Source organism: Strigops habroptila, chromosome 2, assembly GCF_004027225.2.
Source record: "Strigops habroptila isolate Jane chromosome 2, bStrHab1.2.pri, whole genome shotgun sequence".
Lineage (NCBI taxonomy): Eukaryota > Metazoa > Chordata > Aves > Psittaciformes > Psittacidae > Strigops > Strigops habroptila.
This window is the reverse complement of record NC_044278.2, coordinates 71888509-71915536: the sequence shown is the minus strand read 5'-3', so window position 1 is coordinate 71915536 and position 27028 is coordinate 71888509. Positions and strand designations below refer to the sequence as shown.

The window sequence follows — 27028 nt, the reverse complement described above, 5'->3', positions numbered from 1 at the left end:
CGCTCCCGCCCTCCCGTTCGCGTGTCCCGCGGCCGCTTGTAACCCGGGCGGGGGGGCGGTCACGTGACGCGGCGGCACTGAGCCCAGGCTGGGGTCGGTCAGCGGCGGCAGTTGCCGGCGGAGGGTCGCGGGGATGCGGTGGCGGCTGCTGTGGCTCCTCTGCGCTGCCGCCCGCTGGTGGGGCGCCGGCGGCAAGACGCTGCGGGGCGGTTTCGCCAGCGCCGCCGCACGGCTGGACCCGTGGCGGCCGGTGGCGCGGTTCCAGTTCCACGGTGGGTGCCCGAGGGAGGGAACGGGGTCCGGGACAGAGGGGTGGCGAGGAGCCGTTGGAGTGTGTCAGAGCGGCGCGCCGTGGGGAGCTGTTAGGGCGGGACGTGCAACAGGTCTGGTCCGCGCCGCCGGCCGCGAGGAGCCGGGCCGGCAGCGCGGGGGGCAGCGGGGTCAGGAGCGGGATCCGCGGCACCGAGGCAGCGGAAGAGGAGCCGGCAGCAGTCCGGCAGCGCCGCTGTTTACCGGCGAAGGGAAAAGCGCCGCTGTAGGCGCTCGGCTTCGTGTGCCAGGGCCTGACGTGGCGGGAGTAGCTGGGAGCGCCCGGGCGTTTCAGCTTTGACATGCATCTCTCCTTCTTCCCTCCTGGAACGCCACCAGGCGAGAGCGGTGCCGGACCCTGCACGCCGCTGTTGCACGTCACTGGGTGTTTCTGGTGTCACCGTGCGCCAGGACGTGGATGCTCGCCAGATCTATTCCAGATGGCTTTTCTTCCCTGTGTTATTAACTCCTCGTTAGTAATAGTTTTGACTGTTAGTTCTGAGAGGCCTAGCAGTGGGCTAGAGCCCTGTTGGAATGGCCTCTGCACAAATACAGGTTGGAGTTGACGCTGTGCTACAGAAGGTTTACTTTGCAGAATAGATGTGAGCTTAGTGAGTGCCATATACGACAAGGCTGTGCTGGTCAGCATGCTTTTCCTACACGCTCAGCATTTCAGTAGCTTAGACTATTATTTAGCTTCATGGCACAGGAAGTTGGTGAAGGGTCTGGAGCATAAGTCCTATGAGGAAAAGCTGAGGGAACTGGGATTGTTTAGTCTGGAGAACAGAAGGCTCAGGGGGGACCTAATTGCTCTCTACAGCTACCTGAAAGGAGGTTGTAGTGAGGTGGGATTGGTCACTTCTCCCAAGTAACAAGCGATAGGACAAGAGGTAACGGCCTCAAGCTGCACCAGGGGAGGTTTAGATTGGATATTAGGAAAAATTTCTTCACCGAGAGGGTGCTCAGGCATTGGAACAGGCTGCCCAGGGAAGTGGTGGAGTCACTGTCCCTGGAAGTGTTCAAAAACGTGTAGATGAGGCCCTCAGTGACACGGTTTAGTGGTGGACTTGACAGTCCTGGGGTAATGGTTGCACTTGATGATCTTAAAGGTCTTTTCCAACCTAGTTGATTCTATGATTCTATGAAAAGTCTGGGATGCTTCAAAAGACAAGCATGAAGATAACGCTCAGGCTTCCTCCCAGGCTGGAGGAGTGCTGCGAGAGGAAAACAAAAATGTTTGCAAGAAACAAAATCCAGTGGGATGAAGGAAAATGTGACATAAGCCATAAGAGTTGGAATGTGACCTTCCAGCGCTGAATGAGAGATGATAGATAAGGTGGAGATAGCTTGGGGAGCGACTTGGAAACAGTTAATTATCGCCGTCCTAGAAGATAATTGTAGAAGCGCTCTAAATCGATCTAAAGAAAAGAGCACTGCTTAAGTCTGAGAAAAGAATGTTAAGGTTCAAGATGAGTGGTTTAGGTGTTCAGATATAATTTATTCTACAACTATATGTATTTCGGGTCTTAGTGAAGCCACCTGGTCCTTCTTTAAGAGCCTTATGTTAAGTTTTCAAAATCTTTTATTAGCAGCCTAGGTAAACTGTAGTCCATATAGCATTTTACAGATCCCAGAAGACCACCTTTTTTGAGGTTTTATTGCAGGACTGCTATCTTGCAGCTGGTTCTGAACAAGCAGATATTCCTGGCAAAGACTTATTTAAAGCTGGTGGTAGTCCATTGACTCACATCCAGCTGGTGCCTAGGTTAGGTGGGAGAGAAGATTGCTCTGACGGTTTAAAAAACATTCAAAGCTTACTTAAATTTGAATAAGTTTGTGCTCTTGCAATACTGATTGGTGTTTCTTCTTCATTAAATCCTCTTTTAATTTAGGATACTGTTACATTAAAGAAGTATATGGCAATATATAATGAAAGAATTTATCAAAATAAGTTTGAGGATTGTGGAATTACCCAGACAAGATAAATTGTGTCAAGTAAGCTAATTCTAAAACGGCAAAAGTACTTCTCTAGGCCAAGATGCAGCCTATAGGTAGACTGACACATTAGAGAACACTTTTGAAGTTTGATTTTCTTTGTATCAGTTTGATGTCTGTCATCTACAATTAAGTATTTTAGCTCTAAGTACTCCATAATATGAAGGCCCATTTACATAAGTTCCTCTGGTATTAGATTCAAGAACGATTTTATGATGCTCATAATCATGCTACTAAGGTCATAAAACACTAGACTTTGAACCAGTTATTGAAACTGATTGAGGCACTGTCTTTACTTGGACTTGAGAAAATAAAATTTGGGGTGGAAGGAAGTAAAAAAGAAAAAAAAAACCAAAATCTGAAATTCTGTATTAAAAAAGGGGGGATAAGAAAGGCTGTTTGTAGTAGAGAAGGCTAATGACATCTGGGTTAGGGTGAAGGTTTGTTTAAGTACCATCACAGGGAATTGTGCATGCAGTATTGTGTTAGACATGTGTAGAAATTGTTTTTCCTGAAAGAGTTTAAAGAATTTTATGGGAAGTAGTGGTAAAAGTTTAGGAAATAAAGCAAAGCTTCAGTGCTGCTACTTATAAAAAAACTCTGTGCCACACTAGCTTTTTGTCTGTAACTGACATCAAGGCAGATTAGTTGATTTTATTTTTTAAATATCAAGGTGACCATGCTGTTCTGTGTGTCAGAATCAAGAATGTAGCAGTAGCCGTGACAAAAGCAGCTAGACTTCACCTGTTTCAAGCACAGGAATGGCAGACACTGCAGAATGACATTGAAGATCAGAGCTGTACAGAGAAGTTCTCCAAAGCTCAGCTGACAAGTAAGTTGCTACTTTTTTCTCCTTACTAATTAAATTATCTGTGTATTTAGAACCCTGTGAAGTTATCCGTGCATTTAGAATATTTACTTCAGTGAATTTGGACTTTGCGTCAACTTAAGTAAAAGCAGGACTTCGTCCTTCTGTAATTAAAAATTATTACAAGGAAGTAAAATTGCTGTGTTTGCATCACTTCAGAAGACTTAGTTTGCAAGTTTTGATTATAGTTTACTGCTGGAAAATGAACAATCCTTGACAAATAATGACTTCAGTTCAAACAGCCAAACTTTATGAGCAGTTCTAGCCTCATGCTCTCACTTGTACACAAGTCAGAAAGGGTACATGTTTGGCTGAAGTTTTCATTACTCATTCAGTACAGAGATTTTAACTTTGCCTGGAGCAGAAGTCTTTTTTTTTTTTTTTTTTTTTTTTTTTTAAACCTCAAACTTTAACATAAAAAAGGTGATGTTGAGTATTTGAAAGAATTTTTGAAGAATATCATTGTAATATGAAACTAAAGAACTTCAGAATCTAAACATTTGAGACAGTCAGATGTACAGTTTGAGTTGCGGCTTTTATTGCAGTGGAATGCATAAAATTAGAGGCAGTCTGCTGCAGTTACCTCTAAACTTCTGAAGTGAATGCTTGTAAGGTGGGAGTATGTAGCCCAAGTACATATTAAAAGGGTGTAATTTTGCACCTGCAAAGATTTTCTTTTACAACCTTATAATCATTAGTTTTCCAGGGGTTCTTTTTTTTTTGTCTTTAATGTTATCTGCAAAAATTAATCTGGGTTTTGCTGCCTTACTTTATATCTTGCCTGTATTATCATTTAATGTTCTTTCACCCTTTAATTTTATAATTTGGTATTCATTATTGAGTCTCACATTCAAATGTTTTTAATATTTGAGCTGCGAATTATACCAGTACAGAATATGCAAGTTATCTTGTTACTCTGTTGTTTATGAAGGAACATTTCTTATTTGTCAGGAGGCTCTTGTTCCTCAGTTCCATGGAAATGGCATTTTTCAAAGATGAGAAAACAGCAATTAAATTGTATTTTGATTTTCATGAAGGCACAAACCTATCACACTTTGGTGTACAAAACGTGTTAGAAAATTTTTAATACAGTATCAAAGTTGAGCTAATCAGAATAAAGCTTAACTTGAGTATCCGTCTAAATGTAAAAGAACTGTAAAAAACTGAAGCATCCAGTTATGTAACTGGAAGACAAGCATACTGAAATAATTTTTGCACCACTTATTGATCGTAATGTTATGAAACCCACTTAAAGCATAAATTTTCCTCTAAGAAATTAAATTAACATTAGATAATTCATTCAAATGTATCTTAAATGAATACAGCTTCTTTTAAAAATACATTTCCTCTGTGCGGCCAGAATCCCTAGAGTAACAAATTGATCTCCTGGAACGCTGTCACAGAGAAATCTTACACAGATGTCACTTCTAAGGATGTAGCTCCCTTACTCTTGGTCTGAGCTGAACATGAAGTGCTGCTGAAATGACTAACAGTTGGTCCGTCACTCCTGTCTGTCCCAGTGGTGTATCGCTGTTTTCTACTGTATTTAAGAATCATGTGACCACAGGGTGAGTTGGATCTGTTTGTGGATCTTGGGCAAAATCAATTACATTTTTATTTTATCTTCTTTTCCTGTGAGTTTGCTTGCAGATTTAATGGAGAACTGATAAAACACGCTCTGTATGTCTTTAGGCTTGATGCAAATACCAGTGTGTCAGAACTCAGCTGAGAGCTGAGATGGAGAGTCAGCTGCAATTTCTCTTTCATTTGGATTAAGCATCATATGAAATCCAAAATCTGTGTTTTTAAAAATCTTGGTTGTTTTGAAGGATGCTGTTTCACTTTGTATATCTGACAAGATATATAGCTCCAGAATGGAATGCGTATTTATCGTTATCTGCATAAGTCATACCTGCACAAGACAAATCGCTTGTGTTAGAACACACTTTTTTTTCTTGTTCGTGTTGTGTCCGAGTTTGTACTTCATGACTATTGCTACAAAGAAACATATGGTACGTTTCTTAGTGGATCCTAACATTTATCAGTTCACACCTTTAGATAACAGAAAATAACTATTGAAGTTGAAACAAGTTTATTTAAACTACATAAATGTCTTTCACAGGTAGGCTTCAGTTAGGAATTAGTTCTAAATTTTGTCTACAAAATATTTGGGCATAATGAGTTTCCTAAGGGTTGATTTGTGTGTGTTTTCATTTGGAAAGGCCTTTGTGTAAAAAGCAGAAATAGCTTGTTTTGTAGATTTTTCCTCATCGTTAGCCATTGTCTAGTCATTATATTGTTATTTCTTCTACAGAGATGGCTTTCATTTATGGTTGAACTGATCAGTTCTCGAGTTCAGTAATCAGTGTAATAGTATTTGCAGTTCTTGCAGTTTCACCCCGACATACATAGCTACAGATTTCATTTGCAGCAAACATTTATCTTGGAGAGATTGTGCTTGGTTAATAGTTGCTTTTAGGAAAAACAGTGGTAAGACCAGTGAGCAGATGTAACTATGTAAGAGCAACTCTTACATAGTTGATTTTAAATATAATCTGTTTTGAAATATGCAGTTTTATTAGACACTGGTCTCAGCCCTTAGCTGTTCATTGAAATTCAGTCTATTATGGTCTTGGGAAGATGCTGTAAAATATGCTAATTTGCAGCTTTAATGCATGCAGGATGTTGTTTACTGAGCTCACACATGGCTGTTCCTGTTTGGTGCTCTAAATATCTGTGGAAACAGAACAGAATAAATTTCATAAAGGTATTTTTCATACTGCAGAAGTATCTGCAGAATAGCTAGTCCTACTGGTACTGTACTAGGGGACAGAAATGTGCTAAGAGTAGGAGACACAGTTTGCAGTTACTGGCTTGTGGCAGAAGGGAGCCCTGCCAGCGAACCTAAAAGCTGAGCGATGGAATGCAGCACATATCCTTGCCAACCCTTGTCTCCACCCATTTGAAACAAAAGATGAAGTTGTAAATCTGATCTCTGGTGTTATGGCTAGCTTTCAAAACAAAGACTGGTACTGTATGTTGTTTATAACCTGTATATCATGATATGGATGTAAATTTTATCTTTGTTCAGAGATGTCTTTTGTAAAAAAACAAACTAATCAAGTATTTAATCCTATTTTTGTTTGTTTTTTTCCAAAGTGACTGTGAACCACACAGAGCAAAATCTGACAGTGTCCCAGATTCCTTATCCGGAAACATGGTATGTGTTTTATGTAGACAAGTTTACCTGCGAGGAGAATTATTCTGAATCCGAGGATATTCAGTTTGAAATGGTCTTACTAAACCCAGATGCAGAAGGCAATCCATTAGATCACTTTAGCGCAGGGGAATCTGGTAAGATTTTTTTTCTTAAAATTAGATTTGTAAGTTAAGGATTTGATCACCCAAACAAATGAGTACTTGCTGTGCTTGCAGAAGTGTGGGGAATGGATAGTAGAGTCTCTTAGTACTAGAATTTCATACTCTGCTTTCTCATGGAGAGTAAACTTTGTTTTCTGGCATTACAGAAAACTCTCTAGACTGACTTTCCAAAACTTGCCTAACTGGAACTACAGATGCACAAGGAAAGTTAGTGTTAGCTATCTTTGCCGATAGGTATTTTTCCTATGTTGGAATTGTAAGTTTCCAGTTGAATATGAATTTAATCCTTGATTTTATTGACCTCATTAAATGCCTTAGCTGTGTAAAGTTTTATTCTGTGCAACATGAATAGATGCACAGTAAAACATTTTGCCAGTACAACTTCAGTTCAGTGTTTAGGTCTTTAAGTATCTTTGTCACAGGCTGCAGATTAAATATTTGTCAGTCCTGATTTTATTTTATTTAAGAAATGCAATTTTAAATCTTTATGCATGCAAGGAAAAAATTCTTAGAAGTGTCTCAAGACAGCAGTGAGAGAAATGCATATAAAATTGTATGGTTTGGACAATCTGAAGCAACCTAATGTCTGCTTCATTACAGTGCTTAGTTGCACTGCTCTGGGAGGCCTCATCAACCTATCACTGACCTAGGTCTGTTGTAAGGGAAGACTCCCATAGGTTTAGTCTGCCTTCATATGCAAATTTAACTTACATACCCAGAACGAGCATAATTGCTATGCTCAAAATCATATGCCCTGCTTTTATTCTTGGTCAAAGGCAGCTCCTTTTCTGGAGGGAAGAAAATATTCCCTGAAACATTTAGCAGAATCTGTAAGAAATTAGCACTGTTAATCATTCATTTTTCAAGGCTTATAAATTGTCTTACCTGTCTCTTTAATTTCTTAACTGTGCTTCTCAATCTATGAACTTAGTTGGCAGGTTTTATTTAGTGAATTTGTATCCAGAACTGATAAGGTTAATTTACTAATTCTCAAAAAACGATAGTAGCATTCTTTTGCTAAATCAAGAGGCAAAGCAGCTATAAGACATTGTGTGGCTCCTAAAAGTGGTGCACAGACCTCCTAGAGAGGTATCTCAGGTCTATATCAATTTTGTAGGCAGATTTTGAGCACTTTGAAGCAGAACTGAATGGCTTGCATGCTGGGTAAGTGCATTAGATGCATGTATTTAGATATAACAAGTAGGAAACGGGGCGAGCTGTACATGACATCTCTTCCACAGTTGCAGAGGAATACCTCTGTTTATTCAGAATTAAAACTTGCATCGCTGCCATAAATCCTGAGGTTACATGCTCGGTCTACTTACAAAGAACTGAGGAGAATTTCATGTCTCTTTCTCTTTTCCTGTTTGGTTTCGTTTGTTGGGTTTTTGGAGTTTCTTTGTTTTTGTTTGTTTTTTAATGCATTTCTGGGGAATAATATTTGTCATTTTTCAGAGAGGTGTGCAGCTTAGAACATTAGGGTATCAGAAGATCCAGCTTCATTTCTTGGTTCTTTCATTCAGGCGACTAAAAACTGCATAGTTACAAATGGTTCTAGTTAGGTCATCTTCCACTGAAGATGTGTGGCCTGACACAGGATATCTCAAATGGACTATAAGAAAAGTATAGGAAAGAACTCGAGACTGTAACCTAGTGAGATGTTTGCCTTGAGAGAGGCCTGGCTTCTGATCCCTGGCAAGTAATCTTTTATCATTTTACATGGTAGCGGGTTTTTTACGTAAGACGTGGTACCAGTGGAAGCAAGGATTTCTAAGGGAAGTTGACAGGGTAGACAGCATTTTGAAGATGAAGTTAGGTATTTCAAATTAAGGTAAATATGTTTTATTTTCTCTGTCAACTCTAGGTTACTTGAAAGTCAGTAAACCTAAAAAAGACAGGTTGAAAATTACTCTCCTGTGTTTTTTATAGTTGTATTTCAGTGCAACTTTCTCTTAAATCCTTTTGGTCTCAAGCCGATCATCCACAATCTGTCTTTGGTTGGAAAGAGCTTTCTACCCTAATTGTTTATTAAAAGCTAGTTCATTTTCTTAAAGTTTTCCATGTGTACCCATTCATCATAGTGACAAATAACTTATCTACAGAATCCTTGCCAACTTCAGTGGGTGTCTTTTGAAGCAGAAAGATAAAAAGTGAAAGAATAACAGATTTGATCTAAAATGCATATTTTTGTCATCCATAAATCATGCTTTTGGGTAGGTATACAAGAGCAGCAGAGTGGCCCTTTTGTTTGGGTTTTTTTTTTTTTTTAGAAGTCTGTATTACCCTATGCTCTTTTTCTCTCATTTCGCTATGAGTATGTCCAAAATAATTCATTTTAGCCATAGAAGTTATAGTACTAGCAACTGTTTAGAACTCATCCAGTTCTAATGTTTTTCAACTTAGATACTGAAATTTGTATAATTGTTCTGTTTCTAATCTGTGTGGAGCTGGTTGGAAGTTACTAGCAGAGTTATTTTGTTGTTGGAGGAAAAACATTGTTCAGAGTCTGATTTTGTGGGCACCACTTGGTTTCAAAGAAGGTTGGAGAAGGAAAACATAAATTTTCTGTGAGAAACATCTGTTTACCCGTTTTTGCTTGTAGCTCACTCGCTTTGACCCTTTGGGAGCTCATATGATGGGTTCCAAAGCTTCCAGACAATAAAAAAGATTGCTAGGATACAGGTCTTCAGGGAAGCATTTTAGCAAACTGCTTCTAGACTAAATTAGAGGACTTGTGATTTATAAATAGTATCAAAAACTTGAGGCATTTTTTCAAAATGGGAAAAAAAAAGTCCATTCTATGAAGTTACTCTGTGTGCCGTTTTTCTTCCCATTTTTCTTTATCTGAAAGTTTTCTGTCTTGGTCAACAGTGCTACTTGGACTTACTATTTTATGTGGAGGAAGAGTGACACCCAGTGGTTAAATAGATTCAACAGAAGTCTTTTCTGGGTTTCTCTCATCTCAGATTATGCCTTTAAAAATTGAAGGGGGGCGGGGGAAAGAGCTAAAAGTGAGTCTTTTAATAAATATGTTTCTGGCTGATCAAATGAGCTACAATTATTTTCTGTTTATCAAGAAGCTGTATGCCACTTCATACTATTTCAGTAATTGCTGCAAACCTCTTTGTATTTGAACGGAATCTCTCCTACTCTCAAAAAAAGTTTTTGTTGAATAGAAAATACTTTGTCAGATCAAATAATAGCTCTTTGAAAAAATTCTTTTACTTTCTTGGATAAAATAAGCTAGGATTTACTCATTTTATCTGTACTATCACTTTTGGGTGACAGTTACTATGTATTTCCCAGTGATTTTATAAAACTATCCAACATATTTTGTTTTAGTTATTTACTGCTAGCAGCAATGTTTCTTTACAAAAACTAACCTATATTTCTTCTTTTTTTTTTTTTTTCCTCCCCACAGGATTACATGAATTCTTTTTCCTGCTTGTCCTAGCATACTTCGTAACTGCTTGCATATATGCACAGTCCCTATGGCAAACACTTAAGAAGCGTGGACCTATGCATACTGTATTAAAGGTGTTGACAGTTGCATTACTGTTGCAGGCTGGTTCAGCTTTTGCCAACTACCTGCATTTCTCAAGGTATCTTTGTTTATGTTTGCTTTCAAGTCTTAAGACTTGAAGAACATTTTGTTGTAAAGATCAGTACATGATTTCTTCTGTGTCAATTGTGGCAAAACACAGAACTGACATTTTAGAACTACATCGTTGCCTGAATGTACTTTTAAGAGAGAACATGCATGTAAGACTCACCTAAAAATGTAATCTTTTTATTCTTTTATCAGCTATTCTAAAGATGGAATAGGAGTACCTTTTATGGGAAGTCTGTCAGAATGTGAGTATGCTTGTCTACTATATTTTACATACTCCTACAGATTAATCTGTATAATACATTAGCAAATGCCATTGTTGGACTGTACAGTAGCACTGGATTTTTTAATTAAATTTTTAAATTTAATTTTATTTTATCTTTAAGTACTAGAAGTTGCTCTTCTGAAAAACAGGTTTCATTCTGTTTACCGTAACTGTATTTGAAGTTACACAATTCTGATATTGTTTAGGATTTTTTTAAAGTATTTTCTTGTCTGAAGATTCCTTCCTACAAACACTGAAATAAGTGCCTATCACATGAGTAAATGTTTTGGTACCTTGAAGGATTTTGTGGAATTTGCATGATCTAGAATAGTGAAGTTTTTTAGGAAACTTAATCGCGTTTTATGGGTTGTGTCATTTCACTAGCAAATTTAACACTGATTATAACAAAAAACATCAGCCTTTTGCAACACAAGTGATATGACTACTGTGGTACAAAAAATGCTTACATAAAGAATTGATGTAAACAAAATATTTTTCTCCACTCTGGATAAATATTCTGAGTTCTCATTGGAACTTAACTCCTATAACATCCCTTCCCAAAATGCACTAATTTACACCTGCTGTGTTCTTCAGGGTTAAACACTGTTGGGGGGTGGGGTTGTTTGGGGTTTTTTTTCTGTAGTTCACCTTCAAAGCACTGGGGGGTCTTTCTAAGCCTTTTGATTGGCTTGAAGAACCTCAAGAAAGTAGCACTGTGGTAATGAGATAGCATTGGAGAGTAACAGCCTATATAGAAAAATATTTCCCTTAGAGTTCATTTAGAAGCTTGCAGTTGGAATAAACAGCCTCTTGATGGCACTTGGCACCACAGTAATTGCCTCTTTCTTGTTTTAACAATTTGAGTTAGCAGCTCCTTGCAGGCTCTCTGCAACTGTATTATTAAACTTTTCTTCTTGTCTCCTGAAATGAAATTAAATAGAGGATATGGAGGTAGTCGTAACTCCTCCATAGTCAGAAAACCAATATTATCTACCCAGACAGAACTTCAGAAAGGATAGCTGCACGTTAGATTTTCTCTGTGTGTGTTGTAATGAAGAGCCCACTTTTATTTGCTTAAAGCAAAGTTTATTAAGAATAAAATAATATTTTTTTTTAATCAATAGCTGAAATTCAGATATTCTTACTGTTTTTAAGGTTTGCGGTTCCCAAACCAGTAGAAGAGGTGAAGTAATAGAAATGTGGAAAGCTTCAGTGTCAGTTACAATTCTAAGTATGGCTGGTAGGAAGAAGTGTAGTTTGAAGATGGAAGGTGCTACCATTTTTCCTATATCAGAACAGAAATCCAAGTTAAAAATAAATGGTAGAATTTCTGTTGACTGCAGTGATGCCAGAATTGCTTTCTAGAAACCTGTTCAGATACTGTCCTAAGCAATTACTCTTTTTCATACCATCACTTAGTCTTTACCATGTATAAAGACCTGACCCTCAGTCTAATTTATCACTAACGTTAGTTGCATAAGTCACACAAGTAATGCTGGCCCTCAAAAGCATCACAAATAGTGCTTTTTTAATTTTTTGTAAAATCGAAATGTGAAAGTCAAAGAATATTACTATGCCTGTTGAATAGCCAAAAAAGATGAATTGTGATGAAATCGAACAACTATGGTGTCAGCTCAGTAGCATGTGACTTTACATTGACCCTGGATATTGTAGGATTATTGTAACTTTAGAAATTTCTTTCAACCTTCTTACTTTCTGGCAAGGTGTATGAGATGTCAAAGATTAAAGCTGGTGCTGAATTTTTGTCTTATACCATTTTTTCTGGGAATCCACTTGAATTGTTGCCATCCTGAAGCTGAGCAATATCTATATCCAAGATGTGATTGAGAGATGATGTCTGGCTGTATCTTGCAGAGCCAGTTATCTTAAGGAGTGACAGAAAATAAAATGCTCTCTCTAACATCCAGGTTTGCTCAGTCATTTCTCTAGCTTGGATTTGTGACACTGGTTTGGCATGCCTTGGGTTCACGTAACAATTTTTTTTAGCGAGTACTATGTCTCCATAGCTAGCATTGTAAAATAATTTTAAGATCATTTTGTCCAAAATCAGTACCACTTCATTTTATTAAAGAATGAACAATCTCATATTTACTAAAAGCTCTTGACATTGCTTAAATAGCAAAGGTGTTGGAGTACATTAAGAAGCATTTAAGCATGCAAACAGTGAGAACACCAAATATATCCCAGGAATAACATGTTGAATTCTCGTTTATATCCATATTTTGTTAGTGTCGCTGTCAGGGAAGCACTGTAGCTGATCTTCATTTGACACACTTCTCTTGTGTGCATATTTAATCTCTGTACAGGGACAACATTTTCTGTGCCAGTATTTTTAGTAAATGTGGAAGTACATTAATCTTTAATAATACAGTCCAGCTTATCAGATCTAAAGCTAACAACCACCCAGAAAGAATCTTCAGTTCTTACTACCATCGGTAGTACTTCAGCGAGGCTAACAAGTAAAGACTTTTAATATATTCTAGCTTGAAGTTTTCTGTATTCAAGTACAGCTTCAAACGCAGGTTTGAGACGCTGATTAGGAATGTAACTTTATGGTGTATGTGTTAATTGTTCCCAAACAAAGGAAAAAAATGGACATAGCAAAATGAGGTAAAGGTAGTTTGCATTTAATAAAATGAAATACAGGCAAGATGTTGCTCCAAATGAAGTTTGTGTTAGGGCTATTCATTATATTTTCCCCTCTAAGTATCTCAGAGTGGAATTTGTCCTGAACATTTGTGCTTTCTATTGCAAGCTACTGCATCCTTAAGATACGCTGCAATTAATTTAAAGTACAGTGCAACTATCTGACTTTTGAACAAAAGGTTTTGAGAGCAAAAAAGGAGTTCATTTCATCATGTTTTATATTTGCAGTGTGATTAACATACATATGATTTTAGTTCTTTATCATTTGTAAGTATATTTATGCAGATGGGCTCCTGAGCCCAGACGTCTTTGTCCCAAGAGTGGGACTTGGAGGGATGTGACACTGTGTCTGTGTTGTTGCAGAACGGCATCATAACTAGGGGAAAGCTAATAGTGATCTGTTTCGTCACTGGAAACTACTCAAAATATCCACATTTTGTGGCAAAACAATCTCATCTAGTCAAACTGCCATTAAAATTATGACTAAAGGTGATAGAGAGGCATAAATGTCCATCCTTCATTTGTGGGTATATAGAACATTCTTTTTGCTGTAGAAAAAAACCTTTATTTTTGTTGTGACTTTATTTTTCTTTTGTTTTCAATAGTGTGTGACATAGTCTCACAGATACAAATGCTATATTTATTGTTGAGTCTGTGTATGGGTTGGACGATAGGCAGAATGAAGAAATCTCATGGCAGACCTCTTCAGTGGGATTCCACTCCAACATCTACTGGCATTGCTGTAGTAGTTGTCATTACACAGGTTTGTGTTTTATATTCATTCTTAGACTGAAATATACAGCTGCTATGAAGTATGACAGACCCGTGAACCAACTAATTTCAATATTTTATGAGGGAGGGAGTATTAAGACTGGAAAAAAACCCACAGCATAATGTGCACCCAGTATGTCTAATAGGTAACAACACCTTCTCTTTACTTGAACAATTTAAGGTGTAGCTCCACAGTATGTTTTTGTTCAGTAGTAAAACCACTTAAGAAGTTCCCACAGTTTTTCAAACTCCTGGTTGTGCCAATTGTTTGTAGCCTTATGCTGTAAACCAGATCAGTGAATTATCTAGATTTGTGCACGCGCGCACACACACACACACACACACACACAAACACACACAAAATGAGAGAGAGAGTGAGATTTCAGCACAGTCATTTTGCTGATCTGATTTATAATGTGGTCCTATAAATAGTTGTAATCAGTATAACTGAGGGGTTGTAAACTACATTATGGGGGGTAACAACAAGCAGCATGAGAGGAAAGATGGAAAAAGCTGCTGCCAGAAATTCCTTTTGTCACAAAAAAATTTTAAATCCTCAGCGCCCTCGTCTTAGAACCACTCAAATAGGATGCCTAATGGTCTTTGCAATCAGTATAAGGGAATTCTTGAAAGGTTCATGTGCATGATTGGTCTTGCAAATATACAAATGGTCTGACACATAATTTCATTCAAATATTTTCCATTAGTATGAATTAGAAAGTCAAGTAAACCAGTAACTTAAAAGTAAATTGTAATGGAAATCATGCAACCCTGGTGGTGCCTTTTGTAAACAAATTTTTTTAAATCACAGCATAAAGGCAAGAGAATCTGAAAGCCATTGAGAAAGAAGAGCAGGGAGAAGCTGGAGACAGTAATGAGGAAGAGATTATACTGAAGATTTTATGTCATTTGAGTAGTATCTGTAATTAGTCCTGCTTCCAAACTAAATAAGTGGACTGCTAAAACATTAAAAGTAGCTGGGAGCTGATATTTCTTGCTAATTAAGAATATAAACCAAAGGCTATTAAGGTCAATGGGACTGTTGAATTTTAAAGATAGGTTCATTCCACCTTACTTTGACACCCATCTAGCACGAGAAATTTTACATGCTGATAGTAAAGAAGACTTCTAAAGTGTATAATTTTATTCATGCCTCTCCACTTGTACATACATGGGTGTGTTAGTAGTTTGTCACTTTAGACTGAAAAGGTTTTTTGTTGTTGTTTCCTTTTTACTACACGTAGAAAGGACACAGTATCATCAGCTTGATCTTTTTTTGATTGTTACTTGTGGTAAAAATTGGGGAAGGTATCATATGTCTATGCTGCTTCCCCTGGTGCTGACCCATTACACATTTGTGTTGGCTTTTTTGAGCACTGCTGGAGCATTGGCTGTTTTACTTTTCTCCACAAAGGCACAGTTCTACCGCATCTCCTGGTACTGTTGGGAATGTCAGGTTTGGAAGGAGTCTTGTAGGAACAGAATATAGGTTTTGGAGTACGTCATTATCTGGGTGGTTTTGCACACCCATCTCAGTGTCTACTGTCTGCAGCAAAATTTCCCTGACACCACGAGTATCCTTGCCCCTTCTGGAGAAGATACTCTCCATCTCATGGTTCAATACATACAAAATATACCTTCCACTGGATTTCTTCTCCTTAGTACAGAATGCAGCTGTTGAGCTCAGGGGAGCGGGTTCCAGACCACATTGCCTCTATCAAAGGTGCTGAGCTCAAGACTTTATTCTCTGGATTATTCTGTTGTCCACTGGTCTCTCTAGGTTGATGTGGGTGTTGGACCTGCTATAGCACTTCTAATGACTAAAACCTAGAATGGTCTCCTTTCTATCCTGCTCTTTCCCAGAAATTCTCATGGGAGAGCCAGTTTGCTCCCATGCCAGAGGTTGGACAGGCTTATGTGGATGATCAGAGATGTTCTGAGGACTTGCTGTGGAGGGTGCTGGAAGCCGCATGTATTACTCTAATGCAGCAGAGGAAGATTGAACCATGTTAGTTTTATTACCGTTCGCTACCTGTCCTCATCTCAAGCAAGTGGACAGCCTGGGAAAATATGTTATTCTTCAGCTTAACTGCATTTTGACTGGCAAACTATCTGACCCTGTTTGCTTGCTACTAGTTCCAATTACTCAGCAAATTGTGAAGGTTTATTCCTCCTCTTTGTTCTAATGCTGTGGATCCTTTCTTTTTGTTCTTTCAGAAACAACAGCAATTTCCCAGGCTGTGTTTACAGGTTACCGTCAGAGTAGGGTGGACACAGCCTACACTGTGGAGGTGTGGAGGACTCCACTTCTACAGGTGGAGTCAGCAAATCTCTTGCGGTCTTTGCAGCTGCAAAGAGGACAAGTCTCCCATTCAGCATCTCCCTTTGCCTTAACTTGTTCTTTTTTTTTAGCTTCAGAACAAAAGGTTCCCAGGCCGCTCTGTATTCATTAAAGATTCCACACTCTGCTGCTGAGACACAAACCTTGTTCAAAACTTTCTTAATGGCAGTCCTTTCCCATCACATAGACCTGAACAGTTTCAGCTTTCAGGGCTGATCGTAGTAGAGGCAATGATTCTGGAAAGATAGCTGATCACTTCGAACCTGACCAAAATGACATAGAATCTTGCTGCATTAGACATCACACTTTACAAGGGTTCTTAGGTACACCCCAGAGGTGTGCTCAGAATGAGCTCTACCTCTGACTTTACATCTCAGCCAATTTACTATACTGGTATTGCATGACATCAGATACCCAAGGACTAGGTACAGTTAGAAGCAGCTAGTTAATCCACTTTGCCTTGCTGCTACTTTTGATTTCCCTTTTCCTTACCCCTTCCCCTCGTGTCTCAGAGCTGATCTGTCCCATGAGAACCTGCATTTACTGGAGATTGATATGTTATCTTGGCTTGCCATAAAATCAGTGTTGGCATAGCGAATGCAAGGAGGAGTTCTACCGTAATTGTTTACTCATGACAAAAAGGAAGAGTGTCTGGTTATTCATTGTATGAATGTGGAGGTTCAACTTGTATATCTGGAACATCATGATGATGTCCGTGGCAAACATTCTTCTAGTATTTGAAGAGGAAAACCAACGCTGGCCAGTGGTTGGTGTCCACTGTGAACCAACATAGGTCAGAAGCATGTGCAGGTGAAGTCGGGCATTTTGAACAGTGTGTTATGTAAATAAGGAGATGATCATTCTCCTTTACGAAGAAGCAGTTGTGACTCTAATGTTGGACATAGCTAGTGTGAGTTAGCTCTTCAGCTACCTAGCGCATCCAGTTCTTTTGTCTACAGCCTAAGCAGAGTTGTTCTTCAGTATAACAATTAGAATTCCCCCCTTGATTTCTTCTTAGAGCTCAGATGTAGTTCTGCTCAGTGCCAGCAAAAAAATATCCCTGATATCCACTTCAGCAGGTTGCTGTGTGGGTGTTTTTCCAGCTTGTTCCTGATACTGCAGCTAAGTGAGGTGATGTGTGCCTTTACGTGGTCAAGATAAGGGACTTTAAGACTTACTGACCTTAGTTTCTCAGGCATAGCAAATTAAAGAGATTTGGACTTCGAGATCATGCTTGGCTGTGAAAGTTCCTCCTGCATTGAGAACAGATTGCTTAATCCATTGTAATTTAGGAGCACTTCATAGCAGAGAATTCTCTTTTATAGGATCCCCCTTTTCTGAGGAGATCACCATCCCAGCTCATAATAAGAACAATGACACATGTTTACCTTGTCTGAGTTTCTGGTGTCTTGCATGGATGGTTCTGTCTCTGCCTCTAATGTCTCTGCCTTCTGCTTATTTTGAAATAATCTAATGAAACTGAAGGAAGCTGGACTTCTGTGATCTTACATTGCTGTTACTATACACAGTCTTTGATCAACTGATTCCTATGTTGTTTACACAGCTTCCACTCTTTAAGCAGCTAGTCCAGAGCATACCCTGCCGTCAGACACTATTTTCCCATGAGGATTTGGACTTTGTTCTCATGATTCCTTTACTCCAGCTCTTTGTCATCTTCTCATGAAAGTGGCTTCCTTCATTGTTGTTACTGTTGGTGTAGGTTAAGGAAAATTCAAGCCCTCATGAGCTCTGTTCTTTATTGTCTCAGACAGTGTGTGTCCAGTCCAGGGAAGTGTAAACATCAAAAGGGAAAATGCTCTGTACAAGACTGCAGTGTAATACAGCTTACAAAGTTCTTTTGTGTAAGGGTAGAACCCTTGTTTGTTGCCTGAGCATATTCTACCTGGACTGAAGTAACTTCTGTGATAAGAATTCATCAATTTCATGCCAAAACTAGTGCTGTAGACACAATTTTACCAAACACTGCACTGTATTTCAGGGTTTCAGGAGCCATTTAGTCTTTCTTCAGTTTTACTCCTTGACAGATTTCTCAGTCAAGTAATGTGATCATTCGAAGATGTTTGCTTGGAGTTAGTCAGAAATAGAGAGTTATGATGGGAACATTTGAAGCCTGTTGGTCAGACTGTTTACTAGTGATCAGTGATGTTCAAGACATGCATGCTTTATGTCTGTCCGTCTCCCATCCTTTCATTTTCCATCCAGGTGGTTGAGGAGTGGCTGAAATGACAGCAGTCATACTTGCCCATATCGTGGCCTAGGTAAGGGAAGGGAAAAGTGTGAGAGTAGTCTCTGAGGATATTCTAAGCAAAAATGATCCTGTTTTGACTGATGAGACTCAAGGCCACCCACCTTTGGAAGGCACAGGTGGATTACACTTTTTTCTTTTTTTTTTTTTAAGTTAATATCAGTAACCTTTTTGTCTTTATGTAGTTAATATAGCGAGAGCACCTTTGAATGTGTTCAGAAAGGAATTTGACTAATTTAGATTTCTAAATTGAGGCATACAGTGTCTGCTTCTGAAGGCCTTCAGAGCTACCTCACTCATAAATCAAATTTGCCTACCTTTCTTCAGAAAGTCTGCTTCATTAGGCACCTGAAACCTAAGTGCAGGTTAGATGTGTGTAGTAGGTAGACTGGATTCCAGTGTATATTCAGGTTGTAAAATGACATTCAGCTGCTACATGATGCTGTGAGAGTCTAAACTTTATGGGTATTCTAATTTGTAACGTTAACATTCCCAAAGTCTTAAAAAGGTATTCTTCGGCAAGACCCATTTTTTATGCAACAAGTACACACCTGCCTCCTACCCAACTAAGATTCAGAAGCTTAGACACTTCTTAGTCTGGTTTTCATTAGAGAATCTATCAATACTCCTTCTCGCAGTGCTCCTACAAAATTGAGTTCTGCAGCAAATGGATACAGTGCTGAAAGTTAAGGAGGATTACTTTCTTTTTTGTAGTTATCTGTTGGCTAGAGCATTTGTCCAGATTTGGACAGTATTTGGAACCTGTGCTGCTCCCTATCCTGGACCCTCAGAGGTTTCTGAGCTGCTGGCTTGCAGAGTCAGGCTCACTCACCTTTCTGACCTAGCTGATGTTGAATTCTTTTCTCCACAATGGCACAGCTTCAATAGAAGGGGTGGAGAGTGGCCCACCCAAGAACAGCCTATAGCCTGGCAGTTGCGGCACTCTCCAAGGAGGTGGGAGATGTGAGCTGGATATCCTTTAGGCAAAGAAGGGAATTGTGGGAGATCCAAGTTCATCCTGGGTGAATGCTTGAGCCTTTAGGCTATTGTATAAAAGGGGCAGCAGCACCACCCTCTACTTCCCCATCTTTGAAAAGAAAAGTGAATCCTGTTAGGATTTTGAAAGAAAAGGCGTAGTCGCCTGCCTTTGAAACAAGCTTTACAGGTTGTGGATCCCAAGTGGAAGGAGACACCTCCCTGTAGCTCTGTGGAATCATTTCAGTGGGCTTCCTGCTGAGTAGGCCTACTCTTTAACTAGTTTATTTTTAACTAGGTTATGTTTAACTAGATTGTTTAACTAGGGATCTTATGCTAAGGTGCCACATTCCTTCTATCCAAATTAAAGGAAACTTTATCTTGTCAAACTTTCTAAAAGTTATGAAATTCAAGAAGTGAGACTGTTCCTGCCAGTTGCACTTGGAGTAATAATAGATAAGTGACAAACTAAAAGCAGTTCAGGCTAGGGACCAGTTGTGCAAATAACTTAATCTGTGATGGGAAGATTAATAGAGGTTTAGTGTGACCCTGTTTACTCTAAATGTACTTTGCTATTGTTGTTCTTTTCCAGAGCTTTTTACTAATCTGGGAGCAGTTTGAAGATACGAATCACCACAGCTACCATTCACACCCTGGCTTAGCAAGCGGACTGCTTATTGGCCTCAGAGTTTGCCTAGCTTTATCACTGGCTGCTGGTCTTTACCAGATCATCACAGTGGAGAGAAGCACGCTGAAAAGGGAGTTCTATATCACCTTTGCCAAAGTATGGGTTGCATCAGGGAAACTGATCCTTTCTGCTGTAAATATAATTGTGGCATGCAGTTGACTGAAGCACTAAACTCTTTTCTTCCATAAGAAAGTTAATGTTTAAGTGTCTGATTTGATTAAATTGCACCCTGTCATCAAACTCTGAGTAGTCATTTTAATTTGACAAGCAGTATAGAGCTTTTTTAAACAGAAATCCCACCTTTCATTGTGTGGTTTTCGTTCTGTTGATTGAAAATTAAACAATGGGTTCATAAAATAGACAGAAATGTAAATGCAGTTCCTCTAACTGTCATCTCTTTCTTCTAAGCTGGCATGTAGTCATTTTATAACTTAAACTCATCTTCTCTTTCAGGCCTGCATTCTCTGGTTTTTGTGCCACCCATGTCTTGCAACCATTGCTGTAATATTCAGAGAATATCAAAGAGAAAAGGTATGTACAGGCAAGATAAAAGAGGTGGAATTTGAATAGTAGTTGTTCTTCATGTTCAGTGTTTGTTAGCAAACTCATGCTCTTAGGCGGTTAATCTTATGACCCCAAAGCAACTTGAAAAGTCTTAGTCACACAGCTCTCATTGATGCTAATGTGAGTCATATTTTACAAAGGCGTACAGGGCTTGAATCATCTAAGAGTAATAATTTCTAGGTTAAGGGAGGGAGAGGGGGGAGATTGTTAAGTCAAAGGAAAATGTGGAGGGGGTGTTTTGTTTTATTGTTTGCTTGTTTGTTTTTTAATTAAAAACACCTTGGGGATTCTTTTAACAAAGCTAGTACAAAGATAAATCAGTGGATTTTTTTCTGTTGTTTGCTTTTTAGTCTTCATCCTTTAAAAGCTTTATGTGGCTAAATAGGTCAGGGAACCTGTAGCTGAACTGTATTCTTTAGATTAAGAAATCTGTCCAACTGTGTAGTTTGGTTTGTAAGCGCTAAACAGTTAAAAACACAGGTGGACTCTCTGGATTTCTTGGTTGCTTAAACATATTGGGAACTAGAGAACTAGTGTGTGGAGCCTGCCACGTTCAGATAAAAAGCACTACTATTTTCAGGTGATTGACTGCCTCATTCCAGGGTAGAGTTTGCTTCTTTTCTTTATGGTTATAACCATCTGTGCATTTGTATGCAAATATATTCGGAAATTGAGCTTTTATTTGTGTAGAGGATATGTAAGGGAAAGAAAAAGGTTCCACTAAAAATATATAGTAAATTAAATACTTTCTTTGATTTAAAAAAAAAAAAAAAAAAAAAAAAGACATCTAAGGAGAAAAAGACTCCTCTAAAGCTACAAATGAGACTTTTAATTGTTGTTTGATTAAAACATCATCAGGGCAAGAGAACATGAGAGATCAGTAAAGGAAACTTTTGCAATGTTTTGAGATTTCGAGTTTGCTGAAGAGAGAGTGCAGTTGCTCCGCTCTTGCATTTGAGCAAGTTTAACCATTGTGTGCAGCTGCAGTTCCTACATGAACTGTGATAATTTAGCTGTGTTTCCTTCTTTAAATGCACTTCAATACAATAAAGAAATGCACAATCAGTAAATACCATGCTTATGTAAGGAAAACATGTATTTTGAAAGACTCTCTGTACATAAACTTAGACTTTTGCTTTCTCAGAAACAGGAGTTACCTTTATGTGTTTAATAAATACGACCTTACACATCTTTTACCGCTGAAGAGACTTGCACTGAAAAGAAGTCTCGATAAGTGAGACTTATAAATCACTATCCTCACAGCACCATGATTGTGTTAGTGCAAAGTGTTTCCAGGCTTTTCCCCCCTCCCTCCCCAACTCTGTTTGTTGTAAGAATAGAATATCTAAACATCACCTCTGCTTGTGAAACTGCATGGGTGGTGAATTGCAAGTCTGAAATTCCCCAGAACAGAGACTGCCAGAAGGGTTATGTGACTTGCCCAGGGCTATCTACCAAGTTACAAACACCCAGGTGTGAGAGTCTGAGTCCTGGACTTGAGATTCATGTTCAAATCTTTTGTAACTGCAGCAGTATTAAAAGGTTTAAAGTTAGACCTCAAGCACTTACACAGTATGCTATAGAAATTTATTGTGGGTTGTTTGGTGGAGGTTGGGTTGGGGTTTGGTTTCTTTTTTCTCACTTTTTCTCTCTCTTTCTCTCTCTTTATTTTTTTTTTTTTTTTTTTCCCTAGATTATTACCATGGGTGTTATCCTCTGTCAGTGTATCTCTATGGTTATCCTCTACAGACTTTTTCTATCTCATAGTCTATATTGGGAAGTATCTTCACTGTCATCAGTGACATTGCCACTAACAGTATCCTCTGGACATAAAAATCGACATCACTTCTGAAATGTTTAGGAGGAGTACCTTCTGTAATAAATGTGCAATAATGACTTAAATATACAGGTATTTTTGTCACAGGTGTGTCATACATTGGTTTCACTAGAAAAGAGTAGTAATATCAGAGCACTTCACAGACCTTTGGTGTGACAAGGTCCCTAGATCTGTTAAAAGTATTGTGGAGTAGAAAAATCCATAATTTGATTAATTTCATAAATATTATATGCAACATATGGTGTTGAGCTGTATCACGGAAAAGTACAATGAATCTTTTCTCTCGTATTCACGCACACAAAAAAATGTCCTTGTTTTGTATCAATACAAGGTTCGAAGGTCTTATAAAATGCAGTTCTTTAAACATGTACAAGCTCAAACAAGTCTGAAATAGGCCAGTTGTGAAATTGGTGTGATGTGTAACAATGAGTAAAAGTTCCTTTATTTTCATGCTTTAGAGAAAATGTGTTTTATGTATAAGTATAAAAGAAGAGCAAACAAAAGAAGGGGAGTCCTCTAGAAAACACATGTAAAATGTTCCCAACTGGCTGCAAGAAACTTTCCTTTATTATCAGTGTAAAAGAAAAGCCTATTTTGCAACTAATGTTCATAGTGGTTAAAATCTTAATGGGAAGGAAAATAAGGTTTATATCTGCCTTTTTTTTTTTTTTTTTTAGTAAATGTAACTACATATTTAATCCAGTAATGAAGGTCTAAACAGTATTTGAGGCTTAGAAGACATAGCAACGTGAAGGTAGTTAAAACAGCAGGCTTGCATCTTTCAAATAAAAAAAAAAGGGGCAAAGAAAATGGAATGGGTGATGTGGTACTAGAATTTTAATCCTGATATAATTCATTTCTGTTACATTGAGGATTCAATCATAATTAAGCCATATACACAGATTAAATTAACAGAAGCATTTCAAATAAATGTTGGTTTCAGTCATCAACTACCCATGAATTCCTGCCCAAGGATACTTAATCAGGATTAAATTTTCTATGAATAATTGAAAAACAAAATACTCACTGGATTTGTTATAATCCTTGTTGGCACTGGCTTCTAAGTAGTTGCCATCTTCCATCCATTGTAATAAAGCCATACTACTTTGTGATGCCCTAGCATTCAGAAAGCCAGTGTAAACGTATACTTTATTGAAGTGCCTATTTATTGAGTATGATTAAATCATGCTGACATTTTCTTTCCTTCATAAGAAGAACATACCTGTTACCATTGCGACTGAAATATTTCCTTACGGATTTAGTTTAGTATTTGTCAAATGTTAGGCTTCTTTCCATACATGTTTGTCTCTTCACAAAAAGGGGTTTATTTTCTAGTAAATGAATGTTTGTTTCTTCTTAACAGTGTGTATTTAGTTATGTCTCTATGAAAACACGAAGACACCGGGGTCCTAGCTTTAAAATAGCCCTAACTGTTCTGGTCATGTTTGCCTCAGTTGTCAGCATAGTTCAAGTCTATTCCATTTTAGTTTAGAGGCAAAACTAGACATTTGCCTTTGACTAAGGCAAAATGGCAACATGACAAAGTTGCTCATTAAATCATCTCTTTTCTTATTGTTTGTAATTCAGATCAAGAATGGCAGGTCGAGGCTGGAAAAGATGAGATATTATGATTTCACACAATCTTCAGAATGATTAAAAGATTAATTATTACATTCCTCTGATAACCACACAAAAATATTATTGGTTAAACTTCAGTCTTTATTTCCCTGCTTATCTCTGTACTTTTCATCTTCTCAAGAAAAAAGCATCCTGTTTTTTGATAAGTCTCCAATAATGCAGTGGAAGAGTTCTATCTGTCCTCATGTATAAGACATGAAATTCACACATAAAATAGAATTTTCTGATAGACACAAGAACTGCTTTACAGTTTATGATCTGTTATGATAAAAGTTTTAACCTATGCAGAAAAAAACTGTATGTGACTTTCAGAAGAGGCACTCTATTTGTTTTATTCTCCAGAAGTATTTTTTTTTTTTACTTCCTGTAGTCCCTCTGACTTCAATTGGTCAGTATTAAGGTAAATGATATCTTAATTTCACCTTACAAATATACCCTACAACAACTCATAAAATGAATTCATAGTTAACCTGGTTGTAAATACAAAGCAAAAGATGTTGTCTCTTAATCTTTTCCAGATTGCCCCATAAGTCATCTGGTGACATTACCCTCTGAGTTTTGGCATTGAAAATAAAATTTTGATTTTGCTATTAATGTAACTCTAGCAATCAAATATGGCTTCATCATGGTAAGCAGTACAAAGGACATGCATTTCTGCCCAGGGTCTGTTTCAACACCAGCGCTCCCCAATTTTATGTTACTAAATCGTTAATGCATACTGTAGCAGTAGGTCAGTGTGACTGCGGTAATATTCAAGATGTTAGTTAATTCGGTACAGAGTATCTTGGGGAGAGGCTTCAAGTATGACTAATTTACAAAGCTTCATCCTCACCTCGGCTCTAGCTTGAAGCTTACTGCCTCTGGATCATGCCTGAAGAGTGGTTTTGAGTATGTGAAAGCCTATCTCTTCTTCCCAACTTACATCTTCTGTGAAACCAGCTGATAAGACCTTGCTTTTTTCATGCTTATTCACAGTTACCCATTTTATCAATTTGGTTTCATAACCTCATCTTGAAAGAATAGCTTCCAGCTTTTTTTCACTTGTCTTCAATCAGTGCATCCTGCCTGGAAAACTTTTTCTTTCTCTTCTTCTAAAATGTGCTTTCCGTCACAAAGAAAAAAAGTATGCTTTCTGTCACAAACTGGGGCTTTTGCGTATGTCTGAGGAACTCATGATGTACCCTATGTCAGCTATGCATTAGGTGACAGCAGCAGTCAAAAGCACTCCTGCGGTACACCTGTAGCCCCGATGCATAAGTGGTATGGGTTTGCGCCAGCTGAAAGGTGCTGTGTATCCGGGGAATTCTCAGGGAGAGCTAGGGCAGCTCTGGGCTCCTGCCACCTCCCTGCTTCAAGGGGCTGAAGTGTGTTCCCCCCGAAGGCAGCACTGCTGCTGCGGACTGTGGTGAACAGCAGTGTTCAGTTGAGGTCAGATGATGACACCTCACTTGAGAGTTTCTGTGCATTCTGCAGTTCTGTTTTGAAGTTGCAGTTACAAAGTATATTAATTCTATTGCCCATGCATTTCAGTGCTCAGAAAAGAGAAGTGTAAATTGAAGTTGGTTGTGCTCTGAAGAAACCCACTTCTGTGTGTGAGAGGGCATCTCCTTACCAGCCATCACCTTTCCGTTGGTATAGATGCCAGTTTCTGTCAACGGTGATTGATTGGTTTGGGGGGAAATATCCCAGTTCAGGAGAAATGAGGGTGAGATCACCTACTTGGTCTACAAGGCCCCCCACGAGCTGGCAGGAGGGATCATCTTGCATTGCTCTGGACCAGCTGTGTGGAGGCTGGAGTAGTTCTAGGGCTCATCACGAGTCTCCTAAGCTATTCACTCCTCTTCTGTGTAGAATGTGGTTATTGTGCATTTATTTAAAGTGCTTCAGGTAGGAAAATGGATATTTACAATTAAATATATGTAAATGGAAGTGGGAAGGCTTGATTGGAAAAATACCAAGTTTCTAATACATATTACTATACTAAGACCTCCCACACAAGATAAACATTTATAGTCAGATCTAATGAATATTCCTCTCTGGTTACTGTGCCAATGGAGAGCCATAGAAGTATCAAAATCTTTTTGTTTGCATCTCGATCCTCTACAGAACTGGAAGAATATTTTATTTGATTTGGCTCTAGTTTATTCTGTGCAATGTTATGCCTCTAGTTAATCCAATAAATGTTTATTGGGCTGGCCAAATGTGATGCTGTACCTTTTAATTCTTCTTGTGTGACTATGCAATGTACAAAGAGCAGGTGATCCTTGCAAATGTCGAACATTAAAAGAGAAAGTATTGAGCTGTTTTTCAAAGGATGGTTCTTTTCTAACTGCGCTGATACAACTAGGCTGTGATTTTCCAGTGAACAGTAAGTTCCAATTCCAGTTTTTCTTAAACCATTATTTTCTGCAAATCTTTTTCCTGTTGTGTGAATTCCATCTCTCCCACCGTGCTCTGCTTCTGCCATCCCCTCTCCCCCTCTCTCATACATATGATTTTGAGTGTAATGGGTGTCATTTCTCTCTCTATCTCTCCATCTGTTCCCACGATCAACACTCACAGTCCAGCCCCTACTTTGCATCTAGTATGTGTATTCTCTTTATCCTTGGTCTGTTTTGATTTCGCGCTTTTCCTGCCTCTCCTTCACCCTCTCTACCATGTCTTTAGTCTCCCTAACCATCAGAGACTTGAGGGTGTGGGTTGACATCACAGCTAATTTGGGCTGTTAGCTGCCAAAAAAAGAGTGTCCCTGTTTCCCTGGCCGCACACTGCCCTGGCTTCCATTGAACTGACGCTGGCTGTCACCTAACAGTTTAAGTGAGATAGAGCTGAGGAGTTAAACGGGTAGAAAAC

The 27028-nt window shown here is 38.6% G+C and overlaps 1 protein-coding gene across 2 annotated transcripts; it reads left to right on the top strand.

The window, feature by feature from the left end:
• Positions 1 to 74: 74 nt before the first annotated feature.
• Positions 75 to 26474, top strand: GPR180 (G protein-coupled receptor 180). Of its 2 annotated transcripts, XM_030476752.1 has the most exons (9): positions 75 to 272; positions 2978 to 3136; positions 6332 to 6526; positions 9975 to 10155; positions 10359 to 10408; positions 13701 to 13858; positions 20041 to 20232; positions 20590 to 20667; positions 22394 to 26474. In XM_030476752.1, exons 1-9 carry the CDS (start codon positions 134 to 136, stop codon positions 22550 to 22552), a joined length of 1311 nt encoding a protein of 436 aa, XP_030332612.1. In that variant the 5' UTR covers positions 75 to 133; the 3' UTR covers positions 22553 to 26474. The 2 variants fall into 2 exon arrangements, with proteins under 2 accessions (XP_030332612.1, XP_030332613.1); XM_030476753.1 differs by lacking the exon at positions 6332 to 6526 and having other exon boundaries at positions 115 to 272.
• Positions 26475 to 27028: the final 554 nt, after the last annotated feature.

Coding starts and splice junctions, on each gene's coding strand:
- GPR180 (XM_030476752.1), top strand. CDS start 134: ATGCGGTGGCGGCTGCTGTGGCTCCTCTGCGCTGCCGCCCGCTGGTGG. Junction 3,137..6,331: donor CTCCAAAGCTCAGCTGACAA/GTAAGTTGCTAC, acceptor TTTTTTCCAAAG/TGACTGTGAACCACACAGAG. Junction 20,233..20,589: donor TCTATATCACCTTTGCCAAA/GTATGGGTTGCA, acceptor CTTCTCTTTCAG/GCCTGCATTCTCTGGTTTTT.